The sequence below is a fragment of the Neovison vison genome, chromosome 8, assembly GCF_020171115.1.
Source record: "Neovison vison isolate M4711 chromosome 8, ASM_NN_V1, whole genome shotgun sequence".
Classification (NCBI taxonomy): Eukaryota; Metazoa; Chordata; class Mammalia; order Carnivora; family Mustelidae; genus Neogale; species Neogale vison.
In genome coordinates, this window is record NC_058098.1 from 109,164,941 (window position 1) to 109,181,651 (window position 16,711).

Here is a 16,711-nt window from a genome sequence, read left to right on the forward strand (position 1 = left end):
TTGTGGCCAACCTTGGCTTGTCCCAAATCTTAAAGGGAATGTGTCTGAGCCCTTGCCATTCAACTTGATATTTTCTGTAAATAAATATATAACTTGCAAATATAAGTTACATCAAGTTAAGAAAGTTCCCTTCAATCCTAGTTTGCTTCAAGTTTTTGTTTGATTATAAATAGATGTGGATGTTTATCTAAAGATTTTTTATTTATTTATTTGACAGAGAGAGAGATCACAAGCAGGCAGAGAGGCAGGCAGAGAGAGAGAGGAGGAAGCAGGCTCCCTGCTGAGCAGAGAGCCCGATGCGGGACTCGATCCCAGGACCCTGAGATCACGACCTGAGCCGAAGGCAGCGGCTAAACCCACTGAGCCACCCAGGCGCCCCAAATGCCTTTCCCGTATTAAGGTTTTCGTATGATTTTCCTTCCATATTACAGATAAAACCTTGATCATGGTGTATTTTTTTTAGTACAGTTGGATTCAGTTGGCTAACATTTTGTTTAAGGTTGTATCTATATTCGAGAGTGAAATGGGCATGTAATTTACTTTTTGTTTGCTTTCCCAGCTTTACTGAGATATAACTGACATATAACAGTGTATGGGGCACCAGGTGGCTCAATTTGTTGAGCGTCCAACTCTTGATTTCAGCTTAGGTCATGATCTCCGGTCCTGAGATAAGCCCCACATGAGGCTCTGTGCTGAGCGTGCAGTCTGCTTACCATTCTCTCCCTCTGCTACTCCCCTGCTCTAGCGCTCTCTCTCTCTTTCAAATAAATAAATAAATAAAAGCTTAATAAAACCCCAACCCCCCCAAAATTATATAAATGTATGAAATGATTACTATAGTAAGGTTAATTAATGCATCCATCATCTCACATAATTACCCTTTTGTTGCAGGGGGGTGGTCCGTGAGAACATTTAAGATCCATTATTTTAGCAACTTTCAAGGATACAGCACACAGCACAGTATTCTTAACTGTGGTCAACATGCTGAACATAGACCCCCTTGACTTACCCATTTTATAACCGGAAGTTTGTACCCTGTGACCAACATCTCATTTCTCTCACCCCCTGCCCTGGCAGCCACCAGCCCACTCTCTGTGTCTGTAAGTTTGGCTTTTTTTAGATTCCCCACGTAAGTGAGATCATACCGTATCTGTCTTTCTATGCCTGACTTATTTCACTTAGCATAATGCCCTCAAGGTCCATCCGTGGTGTCACTGTAAATCTCATTCTTGTATGGCCCTTTTATGGTTTAGGAGTCCAGATGACAGTACTGAAAACTGGACTAGCAATATGGTGATCACTGGTCATTCTCTGAAAAGCAGCTTGTGTGGACTGGTGGGGTCAATGTCCCATAGGCCTAAGTTCAAGGGAGACTAGGAGAGGAAGTAAAGATAGTGAGTTAAAGAAGAGAAGAAAGAAATAGTTGGAGGGGAGGGGAGGGCTGAGGAAGGAATAGCAACAGGTTTAGGGTTTTTGTTTTCTTTTTTGACCCTTAGGGGCAGAGGATTAATCATCTTTAGTTTATGGGACACTTTTTTTTTTTTTAAGATTTTATTTTATTTATTTGAGAGAGAGAGACAGTGAGAGAGAGCATGAGTGAGGAGAAGGTCAGAGGGAGAAGCAGACTCCCCATGGAGCTGGGAGCCTGATGTGGGACTCGATCCCGGGACTCCAGGATCACGCCCTGAGCCGGAGGCAGTCGTTTAACCAACTGCGCCACCCAGGCGTCCCCACTTTTTTTTTTTTTTTTAAATCAGTCTTGACCCATTTAAACTCCTCTCTTACTTTATTCTTTTCCCTTTAATCCCTCCATTTCTACTCCCTTCCACTCCTATAGGCAATTACTCTAGTTTCTGTTTCTTTTGTTTCTAATCTACATACAAAGAGTTCTCCTTTTCAGTGTCCAGTTCTGTGCATTTGGGCAAATGCATAGTAATGTAAGCACCCGCACAGTCAAGGTAGAGAACAGTTCCATCACACGAAAAATTCTTTCCTGCTGCCTTTTCTGTCATCAGCATGTCCCCTGTGTCACAACCCCTTGCAGCCGCGGTGAGAGAGGTTGTCTTTCCCTATGATTTCTGCAATTCTGTCTTTTTGCAGAATGTCATTTAAGTGGAGTCCTCCATTGCATAGTCAGGATTTGTTCACTTAGCTAGCGCATCTGAGGTCCATCCCCTTTGCTGGGTGTATCAATACTTCGGTCATTTTTACTGCTGACTGGTATTCTGCCGGCTAGCAGTTTGCCCATTCACTGGTTGAAGGACATGCGGGTTATTTCCTGCCTTGGGTGATTGTAAATGAAGTTGCTCTAAACATTTGCAGAAACGTTATTGTGTAACTCTGATAGGTTTCATTTCATAGGGGTAAATACCCAGGAGTAGGAATTCTGGGTCACATGGTAAGTGTATGTTTATAAGAAACTGCCAAACTGATTTCAAGATGGGCAGTACCATTTTCCTTCCCACCAGCCAAGTGTAATGGTTCTAGTTACTCCGGATCCTCACCAGCCCTTGGTATTGTCAATATTTGTTAGTTAAGTGATTGTGAGAGGTGTGTAGTAGCATTTCCTCGCGGGTTTAGGTTGTATTTCTATAATTGCAGTGGTGGTGAATACCTTTTAATATGCTTATTTGCCACTTGTATGTCCTCTAGGTCAAGGGTCTGACCAAGTTTTTGCCCACTTACTAATTTGAGTTGTTTTCTTACTATTGAGTTTTGAGAGTTCTTCATATAATCTGGATATTCTTTGTCAGATATGTGATTTGCAAATATTTCCTTCCAGTCTATAGTTTACCTTTTTTCTCTCATATCTCTTGCAGAGTGAAAGTTTTGATACTAAAAAGTACAGTTTACCCAAAATTAAAATAAAATAAAAGTGCAACGTAGCAATTTTTCTTTTATGGATCATGCTTTTGGTGTGTCTAAGAACTGTTTGCTTAAACCCAACCATAAGTTTCTTCGTGTGTGTGTGTGTGTGTGTGTGTGTTTTCCTAGAAGTTTTGTATTTTTATGTCTTATGTTTTAAATCTGTGCTCCAATTTGAGTGAATTTTTGTATAAGATGTAAGGCTCACTCACCATGAATATATGTACCATACATATGTGTTCCTCGCCTGTGGCTCGCTTATTGGGTTTCCTAGTAACTTTATTAGTTTTTCCTCTATGTTTGTCCATTTTCTCTTTTTGCTGATTTTCACTCTTACTTTTATATGATCTCCTTTCTTCTAAAAACTTTGAAGTTAATTTGCTTTCTTTCTGGATTCTGAAAAGCTTAGACCTAGAAGTTTATATCATTGACTCTATACCTATCTTCCTTTCTAATAAAGTAACTTAAAGCTGTAAATTTCCCTCTAAATGTAGCTTTGCCTGCAACCAGAAAATTTTGGTATGCTGTGGTTTTATTATCATTCAATGCAAAATATCTCAAGACTGTTCTTGTGACTTTCCTTCTCTGACTTATGGGTATGGTAGAAGTATGTGTTTTATTTCCAAGGATTTGGGATTTTTTTTACCTATCTTGTTTTTTGAGATTTTGATACTATTGTGGTCAGAGTTTTGCACTATAGTCCAGCATCTGATACATGTTGGGAAGCGCAAAACATGTATTCTATAATTGTTGAGGGTAGGGGTCTAGAGATATTAATTTGATGAAATTAGTTGATAGTGTTTTTCCAATCTTTTGTTTCTTTACTTGTACCATTTACTGGGAAAGTATATTAAGATCTTCAACTGTAACTGTGGTTTATCTGTTTCTCCATTTAGTTTTGAATTTTTTTTTTGCTTCAGTTGTTTTAAAGTTGTCATTAGGTAGATGTATATGTTTCGTATTGCTCTGTCTTCTTGATGATTTAATCCTTATAGCATTATAAAATATTCCTCTTTGTCTCTAGTCATAACATTTGTCTTGAGGTCTCCTTTTTCTACTAGTAATATAGCCACACCAGGTTTCTTATCTATTCTACTCTTCTAATTTACATCTGCATGCACATTTTACATTAAATCTGTGATTTAAGGGTATCCTTTTGTAAGTAGCATATAGTTGGGTCTCTTGCTTTTTCATCCACTCTGAAATGTCTGCCTCTTAGTTGAAGTAGGCAACTGATTTTTAACCTCCATTTATGATGCAATGTGTCCCTTTAATCCACTGCACAGTTCTCCCTGGCATGCACCCTCCATGTTGTGCCCTCCAATCCTGCCTGTGATGCACCCCTGGGATGCCTCCAACTCCCCATCAAAAAAATTATTGCTATGAACATCCTTGTACAGTCCCCTAGCTGGCTAAGATTCTGACATGTTTACCCAGAGTAGAGTGGCTGGCTTGCAAGGTTTGCTTATACTTCTTTTGATGAAGGATTGCCAGATATAACAGTATGTCCTCGTGGTGGTGGGAACGACCCAGAAGGGAGAGCAAAAAGAAGATGAGGAAAACGGAAGGAGTGGGAAGGCTTGCTGCAGTCCCATGCTGGAGACAGTGAGATTGGGACCCACTATGCAGGTGGAGGGGTTTGCCTTGGCCAGCAACGGGGACAGTTCGTTCCCAGAGAAAGAGGGAAAGCAGGTGATATTTGAGCCAATATAGGTAGATGGGTAGACATGGGGGTGGAGCTTGGAGAAATTTCCTTCCGGGGCTTCTGTTTTCTCAATAATGTAGGAAGCAGCCTGACAAGGGATGAGGAAGGAGGCACTGGGAATTTAAAGAGAAGAAAGGTATGAAAGCGCTGTCTTGGAGATCAGGAACATGCGTGGACCAAGGCAACAGAGCCTGATTGCCAGGCCCTTGCAGGGCACGTGGCCCTGAGCAAGAGCCAGCAGGACTCGTGGGAGAGGCCCGGGTGCTGGGCAGCCCAGCACAGGGCTCAGTGTGTTCTGGTTAGCAGTGCTGCCCCCTTGGTGCTGACTCGCCTCTGTGGGCGCGGGGTGGTTGGTGCAGGGCAGCTCATAGCCCTTCCTGTGCCGTGGGAGCCAGCAAGCAGCCGTGAGAAAATCACACAGTCACTGTTGTGCGGGACACCAGGGGGGAGGCTAGGGGTGGTGGCAGTGCAGTGGGGATCGTGGTACCCGTTTCAGTGGGAAGTTCTGTAATTACGTGAGCCTGCTGTTAGCAAGGCTGTCAGTGCTGTTTTGTCAATAGCTCGATTTTGTGTTGTAGAAGTGATGCATGCTGTATCAAAAGAAATGAGAAAAATGTAAAAAAAAAAAAATCACAAATAAGAAAGTAAAGATCACCTGAAATTGACCTCCCTCCTCCCTGCAAAGATAACCATGGTTAATTAACATTTAGATGTGTTATTATTAAAGGAAAGGTCTTGTCTTGTCTCTGCCCTATGGGCCCTTGAGGTCTGACCTCCTACGCAAATGTGACTGACACCCTCACACCAAATGCAGCCAAGCAGCAGCATGTTAGGCTGGTTGGGCCAAGAGCGGTGACCTCCCATTCCTGGGGGTAATCAGGGAGGGCAGCGTGGAGGAGGTGGTCCAGGAACTGGATCTCGAAGGCTGAGGTCCATTGAGTTTCTCTTCCTGTCTTTTTTTCTCCCACGTCCCTTTGTTCGGTGGCTCTCTAGGATAAGACCAGCTCTCAGCCCCCATCCTACATGTGGCTGAGAGGGTAAGACACTCTAGATGAGGCAAGTGGAAGGGGCCTACTCTGCATGAGGAGCAAAGCAGCAGAGCAGCCATAAGGCACAACTCCTCTGAGTGTGTGTCATTCCATCATAGCCACTCCATTTGTGTAGTGCACAGCCTGCGGGGACGTACATGGTAGTCACGTAAGGAGAACCCTCCACCCCTACTTTAGCACATGGCCTAGTTCCCACACTGGAGCTAGAGGAGGAGCAGGGGCACTTGTTCCACCCTCCCTGGGTCTGTGTCCCCTTCCAGATAGCAGCGACAGTGAGCTGGAGCTGTCCACAGTGCGCCACCAGCCGGAGGGATTGGACCAGCTGCAGGCACAGACCAAGTTCACCAAGAAGGAGCTGCAGTCCCTCTACAGGGGCTTCAAGAACGTGAGTGCTACCCATGCCTCCGGGACAGGCCCTGACCCACCTAGTCCTCCTGTCCCAGGCTCCAGGAAGGAGGGATCCTGACCCAAAGAGACCTTCTAGAAACTTATCCATGGCTCAGCAAACATCCCAGGGGCCTTTATGGGTCTTAAGTTTTGTGGGAGAGCTGTCTGGGGTTGGTCAGGTCCCCAAATCAGCATTCTGAAGGCACCATCCTCCTTTCTGTGTGTTCCTAATGCTGACACAGGGAAGGAGCATACGGTGAGATTTACCACTTACCGCTCCTGCATTACCCTGCCCCAAGGCCAGACTTTCCCTAGCTCAGGGGCTCAGTAGCACCCAGCAGTATCTCAGGCAGCAGTATCCCTGGAGGGAGGAGAGAGGCCAGGCCCTCTGCAGTCTGGTGTGGGGCTGGGGATGGCTGAGGTCACTAAAGGGTGATTTCCTGCTGCAGGAGTGTCCCACAGGCCTGGTGGATGAAGATACCTTCAAACTCATTTACTCCCAGTTCTTCCCTCAGGGAGGTGAGTCTGAGGCCAGGCCCCCTGGCTCTTCCCCAAATCCCCACATCCCCCCTGTGGCAGCTCTATAAACAGTGGCTGTCACTTTTACGGGGAGGGGACCCTTGCTTCTACCCTTTGCGTGCCAGAGGCCTGGTGCTGCCTCTGTCCTGATGGAAGGGTGGGGAACTCCAGCTCTGGAGGCAGCTGGAACCCGCCAGCCACTGTGGGGCTGCCTGGGTGGGAGCCTCAACACACCCCAGCGCTCACCCTTGCTCTCCCCAGATGCCACCACTTACGCACACTTCCTCTTCAACGCCTTCGACGCTGATGGGAATGGGGCCATCCGCTTTGAGGTAGGTCCCCGACAACCTCCCACATCCCCTGTCCCTGCAGCCCTCGGGGTGGATCTCCCTGCCCTGAGGCCTCTCTCAGGCCTTCCAGTGGCCAGGCACGATCCTGGGTGTGAATGCTCCCATATGTCCTGAGAAGGAACAGACTGTGCTGGGCTGGCCCTGGCCCTAACTGTGAAGCTAGGGCAATGGGATGTGGCCTTCTGACTCCCACTCTCCTTCTCATTCAGCCTTCTCTTCCATTCTATCCCACCAAGCCAAGAGACCTGCAAAGGCACACTGAGGCCGTAGGAACCCAGTGTAAAATTGCATTTGAAAAGGGGGCTCAGACTCAGGGATCTGTGCTTCCGGCAGGATTTCAGGCCCCCAGCTCCAGAATTTAGCCCTTTGTTCCAAGGCAGGTGAGGCAGGCTGAGTGGGCGTGATGTGCCCGCCTCTGACGCCTGCCCACTACCCCCCCCCATCGCGCGCCTTGCCTCTGCAGGGCCTGCAAGCGGGCTGGCCCCACTGTGGGCTCCACCTCGGCTGGCCACATGGGACCACTTGAGAGAGGCCCCATCTGTGGAGCCCAGGCCCCTAAAAATAGCCGCAGGCGAAAAGCTGAAACCTCTTTGGAGAGGAGAACCTTGCTGAGAGCCCGGCCTGATCGATAACCACCCTGCTCGGCTTCCAGGGCCAAGGGCAGCTGACAGGAAAGCAGAGGAGGGAGCCGGCTGGGCTCAGGAAGCCCCTGGACGCACCGGGGTGTAATAATAACCCGTTGGTAATGCCGCTCCGTTGATTTTTGTGTCGCGGCCAGCCTGCACACTGATGGCGTGGGGGAGGGGGGCGGCGAGGCCACAGCCTTGTCCTGTGACCGCAGGGGCCTCGCCCGCCCTTAGGCTGCAGGCTCAGGGCTAGTGCCTGCGTGAGTCCAGTGTCGTCATCTGTCCTGTCTTCAGTGATACCCGCATGTGGCAAAAACCCAAGCACCGCAAAGGTTGACAGGAAAAACTGATTGTCCTGCCCTGTGACCAGGCTCTTGTGTATCCTTGAGGGGGCATCTAAGATTTCCAGAACTGAAGGGTGGGGAGGACTCGTGTGTTGGACCCAACCAGGGCTCTGTGAGAGAATTTTTCTTGTTCAGAAATCAGCTGACAGCTCACCAGGGTCCTGGTGCGTGTTGGGTGTCAGGAAGGTCTCGGTCACCCACCCCCGCCATGGTCTTTGCTCTCCTCCCCTGAGGGAGGGGTCTGGTGGGCCCTTTCAGGCAGTAGGCGGTGGGTCTTTGTGGGGTGTACTGTCACTGGCTGAGTTGGGGGCACTGGTGCCAAAGGCCCTCTGCCAGGCGCCTTCTTAGAAGATCAGGTATCTCCGGCATCATCTGGGACCTTCCAAGGGCTTCCGTGGGCTTCTTTGTCGTGAGGTCAGCTCCTCTGGTTCCATAATGTGTATGTTTATCTTGAGGACCATCTTGATTTCCGCATTCTGCTCTAGGACAGCATTTTCAGAAAGAGAGGAGGGGATGTGTGTCCTTGGGGATCTTCCAGTCGGCAGAGCCCAATCCTGGGTGCCCCATGGGTTGGGGTCCCTGTGGCAGGAAGGACTCTGAGGGGTGGGGGTGGCCCTTGGCCCACCTGAGATGGACTCTTCTCTTGTGCCCCTAAAACAGAAAGTCAGGTCCGCTTCTGGATATTTATAATGACCCCAGTCCTTGTTGTATATTCTTGAGAGACAAGACACATGTTAATTAAAGTGTATCCATATGGTAAAATATCGTAACTTCCCTACCCTCCACGAAAAGAGCACCAGAAAACAGAACAGCACCCAAGCCAACCTCATCTTTGCCAAGTAGGAGCAGCGGTCCCACATCCCGCCCCAGGGTCGGCTTGCTTCGAGGTTCCTCTTGGGTCCTCTGGGATCTCCCCACAGCAGGGAGCCTGGTCTTGGCCTCCCCGGCGCAGGCCCAGGCCCTGAGCCTGCAGATCGATGCCCCAGAACCCTCCATGCCATCCAGGGCCTTTCTCATTCAACCCACTCGTCTTGCCAGCACACTGCTGCTGTTTCGGAGTTGGGGCTGGTTGTGTGTCTAGAGGAAGGGGCGGCCACCTCTCCCTGAGCTCCCTCTGCAGGAACCCCCTCCCTGTGTCATTCACTGGCCAAACCCCACGTGGAGGCAGTAACTAGAGAGAACATGCAGGCCGTCATCATACCCTCTGCCTCCCTGCTCTGGCTGAGCTCCTGCTCTGAACTCTTCCGGAGACCCCTCGTGTGCACTCAGGGGCTTCTCGATGTGGGAGCGGAGGCCTGTGTCACCGTGCCACGGCAGGGCTCCCCAGGCTCCCCGGGCTCTGCCTCAGGGACACGACGGCAGAGCAAGGGCTGTGGAGGCGAGAGACTTCGTTTGCCTTGGAGTCAGGGGGTTACAGCTGGTGACAGTCCCACATGAAACTGTGCTGTGTGGGGCTAGAAGTTTAGGACTACCAAGTCCTTGGACGTTTGCTGGCAGGACATGGGGTACTCTCTGGGTTTTGGAGGAAGGTCCAAGTGGCCTCACAGGGACATTCCCACTCGTCTCTGGCTTAGTACCATCACCACTGATCTACCTGCACACTTAGGGACACAGAATGGAGACATTCCTCAGATGGTTGTGGCTGACTCTGAGGGCTGTGGGCAGCAGGCAAGCCTGGGTCTGTGAAGACAAGATGGCAGCATTAGTGGGGAGGAATAGTGGTACTGGCACCCCCCCCACACACACCGTGACTCACATGAGAAGGGAGGCCCTATGTGGGCCTTCACCATCCCCTGCATCCTCAAAATGGGACTCCACACCTTTGCATCCCCTTGGGGAAGCCTGTAAGATCCCAGAGATGTGATTTCGGGGACGTGGTACCTCTTCATTAACTCATGCAAGAGCTTCGGTGATGATTCCCTGAACTGAGGTGGGTAGGAACCATCACCTGTTTCTCCTTTAACATTTTCTTCACTGACACACGCACAATGGACTTTACGAGCCCAACAGAGTGACAGGGTGTGCTTTGAAAGAGCAGCCATGAGGCGCCCACCCACACACCCGAGGAGGCCGCCACCTTCCGCAGTAGCCCATTGCCACCGTTTGCCTCCGTGTCCCTGGTAGCACCTGTGTCCCCAGTGGCTGCCCAGTTCTAGACTACTGGTCCTCCACTGTGGGGGGCAAGGAGCTGGGTCTCCCATGGGCATACACACCCTTCCCATATCCCCTGGCTTTCCAGAATGATAGGATTCAGGTGAGACAAGGACTGCGTTTTGCTCTGATGGCGTGAACGGATTACGTTTTCCTTCCCTGCACACATTCTTACTTTGCTGCCAGTTAACAGTGGTCCTGTTTGTTGAGTTACCCAGGGCCTGTGACCTGTGATCTCATCATTAATTCAACCCCAGGCCTTTCTCTGATCATCCGGATGGGCACCTCCCTGGGGATGCTCCTCAGCCTCTTTCCTTCTGGGGTTGGATCCCCTGGTTCCAGAATTCCGCATCTTCCTCTTCCTTGCTTTATTTTCCCTTTTCAGGGGTACAGCTCTGAGCAGCTTCCTATGAAAGAGTAACATGGGAAGTAACTTTTGAGGCTTTAGATATCTGGAAGCATCTTCACTGTGTTCTAAAGCTGCAGTGGGCAGTTGCCCTCCCTCCCCGTGGCGGTGGCCACACTTCAATCAACGGCTTCTTACCATAGGCACGGTGTGCCGAATCCTAACCCTGTGTATGGGACCTGATTTTGTTTGTTCTATTTGGTTGTATTTTCCTCTCTGGAAGCTTGTAGGATCCTCTTTTTGCAGCCGGCGCCTGCAGGCCACACGGTGGGGCTTTCCCGGTGGGCCATTTCCGTGCACTATGCTTGGCCTCGGCAGGACCAGGACGCTCCCAGCCTTCCATTCTGGGAAGTCCTTCCTTGCTTCTCTGGACCTGCTTTCCTCCATCTCCTCCGACTCTCCCAGGAATTCCTGGTGGTGGTGGTTCCTCCGGAGTGGACCTCTTGTTGCCTCTTTTCTCATTTCCAGCTTTTTCCTTTTCACATGACTTATGGAAATTCTCCGTGCTCTTCCAAACCTCTTCTGAGTCTGTCATTTTGTTTTCTTATTTTTAATTCCCAAAGCTCCTTCTTATTCTCAATTTGTAGCATCCTATTCTTATTTTTGGGGGGTGACAGATGTCTAATCTCTACTTCTAGTCATTTTTCTTAAGTTTTTTTCCTCCTGGAATAAGTTTTGTTTCTTCCAGTTTGCTTTCCTGTTTCCCTTAGCCTTTCCCAGGTACAGGCCTCCTTACATTCAGAAAATCTGATGTTCGAGGGGCAGCCCAACCCCTTAGTGCACAGCCCGCTCCCCTGCAGTTTGTCTGTCATCCTCCACTCCCTGTTCCAGGACAGCCCGGCTCTGCTCCCTTCTTTAAGAAGAACCTGGGAGGGCCCCATGGGGCAGGACGGCTCACCCTGCAAGCCTTCCAGGAACTGGAAGAAAGGGCTTGCTTTCCACCAACTGTGAGAGCAGTTGGAGTTTTCCCACAGAAGCCACTGGAACATTCATGAAACAGTATAATAAATTATCTGCACACCTCAGCAATGATCGCCCCACACGGGCATGCCATGACCCCAGAGCTGAGCTCTGTTCGTTTAGCTTTTAAGCTGTAAGTTCTCAAGCACCTTCACCTACAGATCCTTGGTGAACTAAAAGTGGAGCACCCCCTTTATTAAAAGAGCACCATGGGTCTTCTCTGCCCGTACTCATGCATTAAATGGGTCTAAGACACCACATATTTGAATATCTGTACTTGAGAAGATCAGGACGAGCCACCGTGCCATCTCCACCACACACACGTGCGTGCACACAAACTCATGCATGCACACGCGCACCCTCACACACACACACATGCACACTCACACTTGCGCAAACACACTTATGCACACGCGCACTCACATGCATACCCGTGGGCACACACACTCACACAAACACGCATACGCGCACACACTCACGCATACACTCATACTGTGTTGACCTAATAGACACCTGCCTGCGCTGTAAGGAAGACTCCTCACCTACAGGGGTGTGAGGCCACACGGCAAAGTGGAAATGAAGTCTGGGCATGGGGATGTCACTCTGCACCCTCCCTTCCCTCCATAGGACTTTGTGGTCGGCCTCTCCATCCTCCTGCGAGGAACAGTCCACGAGAAGCTCAAGTGGGCCTTTAACCTCTACGACATCAACAAGGACGGCTACATCACCAAAGAGGTACAGGGCGGTGGGGGTCCCTTTCCCTTGTTGCTGGCACCACACACCTAGTATCTCTCTGCTGCTCCCCTGCTGCCCTGTTGGCCCTGTCTCCCTCTCCTGTTCAGACCATTCCTGTTCAGAGACGTGGCTCTCAGCCCCGCCCTGGTGGGGACAGTAGCCAGGGGACTCTTCTCCTCTCCAGGCTCTTGGTCCTGGATGCCTGGGTGCAGGGGGCATGGGGCTTGTTCTGTGCCCTTCCCCACGCAGCTCGGTCTAGTTCGACAAAGATTCTCAGGTCATTCTTTCCTCACAGGGAGATCCTGAGGGAGACACAGTGGAGAAGCTGGGGACAGAGGGTGGGAGTTGCTGGCCTTGGCTCCGCCCCATCAGGGGGGCAGTGTGGCTCTTTAAGGCAGGTGGGGGTCTTCGCCATACTGGCCTATAGTCTGGTTTTGTTCAGCCCAGGCATTTTCTTGTATATGAAAGAGTTGCTACAGTTTCAGATTTTGGAGATGGCACATTAAAATCTAGCTCCAGCTTCTGGAGAGTCAGAGGCTCGCGCTGGGTATGCTAGATGGGGGTGAGCCCGTCTCCGTCCAGCTGGGGCTCCCCTCCTGCTCCCTCCCTCCTCAGAGGCAGCTTCTCCCCTTGGGCCCTGGTATGTCCCTACATCCTCGCAGCCGGGCTCATGCCAGCCGCCCCGGCCCCTCTCCAGGAGATGCTGGCCATTATGAAGTCCATCTATGACATGATGGGCCGCCACACGTACCCTGTCCTGCGGGAGGACGCACCCGTGGAGCACGTGGAGAGGTTCTTCCAGGTGAGAACTCTAGCCCTGGACCCTGAGAAGAAGGGCGGATGGGGGAGGGATGGGCTCACCCTCTTAGGACAACCCTGGGCAGGCCACTCCCCCTCTCTGAGCCCACCTCTCCCCACGAGGAGGTTAACCTTGCATCCCTCACCGGGCTGGTTGTCAGGATCCCGGGGAGCAAATAAAAACATCACCTCCATTCCCCAACCTACTGAGCCTCCTCTTGGGGCATGCTAGGGCCTGTGGATTCTGGGGCAGTTGACACCCCAGGCCAGTGTTCTGGTGCCTTCTAAGAGCTCTCCCAGCCCCTCCAGAAACACGCAGGAGGAGTAGGGTTGGGTGACCTTGCTCCGTGTCCATGGGGACAAAAGGGGCTGAAGTTTCCACCTCCCATTTGCTGGCTGCCCGTGCTGTGCCTCCATTGCTCCATCCGCCCTGGCTGCCCGCCGGGGAGGTGAGGGGGACAGAGGAGCATGGGGATGCACTGCGGGAAGTGGAAGCCCAAGAAGGCTGCTGGGAAGTGGCTGGGTGTAGGGAGCAGGCCGGGGAGGTGCCAGAGAAGTCAGCTATGCCACGGAGGTAGCCAGGGAGGGCCCTTCATGTGGCCCGGATCCAGCATAGAAGGCAGAGGGGACAGGTTGGGATGGAGGGGACCCACAGACTAACTGAGGCCATGGCTTGGGTTACAGAAAATGGACCGGAATCAGGACGGGGTGGTGACCATTGATGAGTTCTTGGAGACCTGTCAGAAGGTAGGTGGCATCGGGAGTCAAGGACACCCAGGGTCCTGCCCCTGCCGGCCCGAGCCCCTCCCGACCTCTAGACTTCATATTGCCACTTTGGTCTGAGCCCATCCCTTGGCCACCCGCTCCTTCCTGCCCACAGCCCACGGGCTCACCATCCCTCAGACTTCCCTGTAGGGCTTCACATCAGAGTGGCAGATGCAGACCAACAGGACAGTTGGGCCCCTGGGCCCATAGCACGGGGTCACACTGTAAGAAAGGTGCCTGGAGCCTCCCCTGGCCTTGCTGTTGGCCTTCCTCTTCAGAGCACCCTTGGGGTCCATGACATGTGCCTCCCCATCTCACTCCCAGAGTGGCCTCTCAGGGGCCTCTGGCCTCCCCCTGAGTGCAGCCGAGCTGTCTGTCCGCAGGTCAGCAGCTCCCGGAGGTGCTTGTAGTCAGGCTCGGGGGCTGAAGAGAGGTTGGGCCCAACCAGGCGCCCCTGCCCCCAGGGAGACAGACAGAGCAGTCACTGTGGGCTTCCGAGTCTCTGGAAGGAATCCGCTCAGGGTAGGATCAGTGTGGGCGTGGCCTGCGCCACTTACCCAGGGTCTGACCTGGCCCCTTCTCCTCCTCTCTCCACACAGGATGAGAACATCATGAGCTCCATGCAGCTGTTTGAGAACGTCATCTAGGCCATGGTGGGGGGAAGGGGTCCTTGAGTGGCCAGTGCCACCTCTGCCCCCAAAGAAATCTCAGTCCTGTCGGGAGCAGCTTCTATGAGAAACTTTTTTTCTAATATATTTGCAAAAAGTGAACAGTCTGCTCTAGACACACACACATAGAGCCTATTCCTCTGGGCTGGGAGAGGGGGTGCAGAGGTCAGGGAGGGGCTGAGTCTGGCTGGCTGGGAGCTGGATCCAGGTGACGAGAGCCGTACCACCCGGGGCCAGCCCCTGTCCGGGCCAGTGCAGTGGGGCTGCCCCCGGAGTGGGCACTGAGCGAGCCATGTCTGCAGGCTGCTGGCTGCGAGGTACTGTCTGGAAAGTGCTCAAGGTCCCTTACAGAAGAGGGTCCAGTCTCCAAAAGGCCCCTTCCTTGTGAGTCCCCTTACCCCTCCTCCCGTCACCCTTCTTTCCCACCCCACACAGGCCAAGTTGTGGGGGCTACTCTGGCGTTTTTGTCCCCCAGCCACTCCCCTGCCCACCGACTACACTCCCAGAATGCTCATCACCACAGGACGTTTGCCGGGCAGTAGGGTCAAGGGAGTTGGGACGGGGAAAGAGGTAGGAATGGAGACGGCCTGCTGTTTCCTGGAAACACTTCCCTGAGGTCCCAGGATGCCTGTCACCCCACTGGCAAGCTCCAGCGGTAAGAGGCCACTGGACTGTCTTATCTCCATCCTGGGAAGGGGGCCTCTCAAGCTCAGGGATTCGGTTTCTTGGTGGAGAATCTTAGGGGAACTGTCTGCCAAGTCCACTACAATGGAGGAAGCCTTCCCTTGCCCCAGTCCGAGCCCAGTGGGAATGAAGTGGCTGGGGCTGCCCATCCCCCTCTGGCACTAGAGTGTTCAACCCCAGGGTCATGAACAGGTCCTAAGAAGAGGTCACAAGGATCAGGGACTGGCAGCCAGGGAGCACAGGTGGCAGAGCAGGACTGAGAAGGGGCTTCTCCCTCCTTTCTTGTCTGTTCCTGTGTCCCTTGGCCCCCAGCTTGGATGAGCCCCCCACTACCACTTCCTGGTTAGGGTCCTAACGTGATGTGTCCAGCCCTCTCTACACAGGCTCCCCCAAGCCCATACAGAAAGCACAAGCACCCAGAGCCACTCAGGCTGCAGCCCACAGAGGGAGCCAAGGACACTCTGGTTTTCCAAGATCAGGCTGTCCTGGTGGGCTGAGGCCAGGGTCACGGTGGCCCCAATCAGGTAGCTCTGGAGAAGAAGCATGGAGCTCCATTCTGTGCCTCAGAGCCCTGCGGCCTCAAAGCCCATCCCCATTCCAGCCCGGCTCACCGACATTCAAAAGCACAAATCGTAGGGACTGTCCTTGTCTGCGTTCTTCTCTGGGGATGGAGGCTCCTGTCAGCCTGGAGGCAGAGCCAAAAGTGAGGGCTGAGGGGCCTGAGGCCGAGTGGGAGATCAAGAGAAACTTCCAGGAAAGAGAGAGGCTGCTCTCCTCCGCCCAGGCCTCCCTGAGAAGGAACCCAGCCCTTTCTGAGGAACATTCCCATACAATACATTCCACCGGCTGCCACCCTCTCTCTGCTCAGGCCTGGCCCAGGGGTGTGAGCAGGGCCCTCAAAGGAAAGTGGAATGGTGGACACCATGGAGATTGGCCTGGTTTGGTCACGGGGACCCTTGGCACCTACACACACAGGTGGTCCTCTCCCTCGGAGTTGTACTGACACCCCATCTCCAGTCTGACTGAAATGGGGGGGTCTTCCCTCCTCCAGGAGGGCATCAGCTTTCCCTGGCTCAGGGATCTTCTCCCCCTCCGCCCACCTCCAGCCCTCCCAGCTGGCATAGCTATGCTTCTAAGGGGCCCAGGCCATGGAGAGGGTCACCACCATGCCCCTGCCCCTCTTGGCCTGGGGCCAGACTGGCTACACGTCCAAGCAGGAGGGGTCTGTCTCCCACGCTGGGATGCGGACTGGCCGCATGTCTGCATGGCAGAAACATCTCCCTGGGGTGCAGCCTGGGAGGGTGGTTCCTGTTCTCAGCACCCACCAATATTCAGTCCTGTATATTTTAATAAAATAAACTTGGCAAAGAAGAGGGACTCTTGTTGGCTTTATCCCAACTCTGGATTTCAGTCCAGCCCCTCCCATCCCTGCTGCTAATTAGCCATGGCTCTTGCCCAGGGCTGTGCTGGTAAATATTTGACATTCCCTGAAGTGTAGCACTTGCCAGTGTCCACGTTCGCTGGCTCACCAGCTTTCAGGCTCCCACTGTGCCAGCACTGAGGGCGGAGCCGGGCAGGGAGGCCCACTGTTGGGAAGCCTGTATAAGAAGCTCCAGACCCCGGAACCTCTGCAGAACCCATGGGACGGGCTGCCTTCTTGAGGTGCCATTTGTATTACCTCCCAGATCCTTTTTCTTTT

The 16,711-nt window shown here is 52.3% G+C and overlaps 1 protein-coding gene across 2 annotated transcripts in view; it reads left to right on the forward strand.

Moving 5' to 3' along the window:
• Positions 1-16,383, forward strand: part of KCNIP3 (potassium voltage-gated channel interacting protein 3) — an 82,387-nt gene extending 66,004 nt beyond the window's left edge. For both annotated transcript variants that reach the window (XM_044261656.1, XM_044261657.1), the window contains 7 exons: positions 5,880-6,004; positions 6,456-6,525; positions 6,787-6,857; positions 11,990-12,097; positions 12,795-12,899; positions 13,580-13,642; positions 14,260-16,383. In XM_044261656.1, the coding sequence (XP_044117591.1) occupies positions 5,880-6,004; positions 6,456-6,525; positions 6,787-6,857; positions 11,990-12,097; positions 12,795-12,899; positions 13,580-13,642; positions 14,260-14,307 (590 nt within the window). In that variant the 3' untranslated portion in view covers positions 14,308-16,383. The remainder of the gene's footprint in view (positions 1-5,879; positions 6,005-6,455; positions 6,526-6,786; positions 6,858-11,989; positions 12,098-12,794; positions 12,900-13,579; positions 13,643-14,259) is intronic.
• The last annotated feature ends 328 nt before the right edge of the window (positions 16,384-16,711 follow it).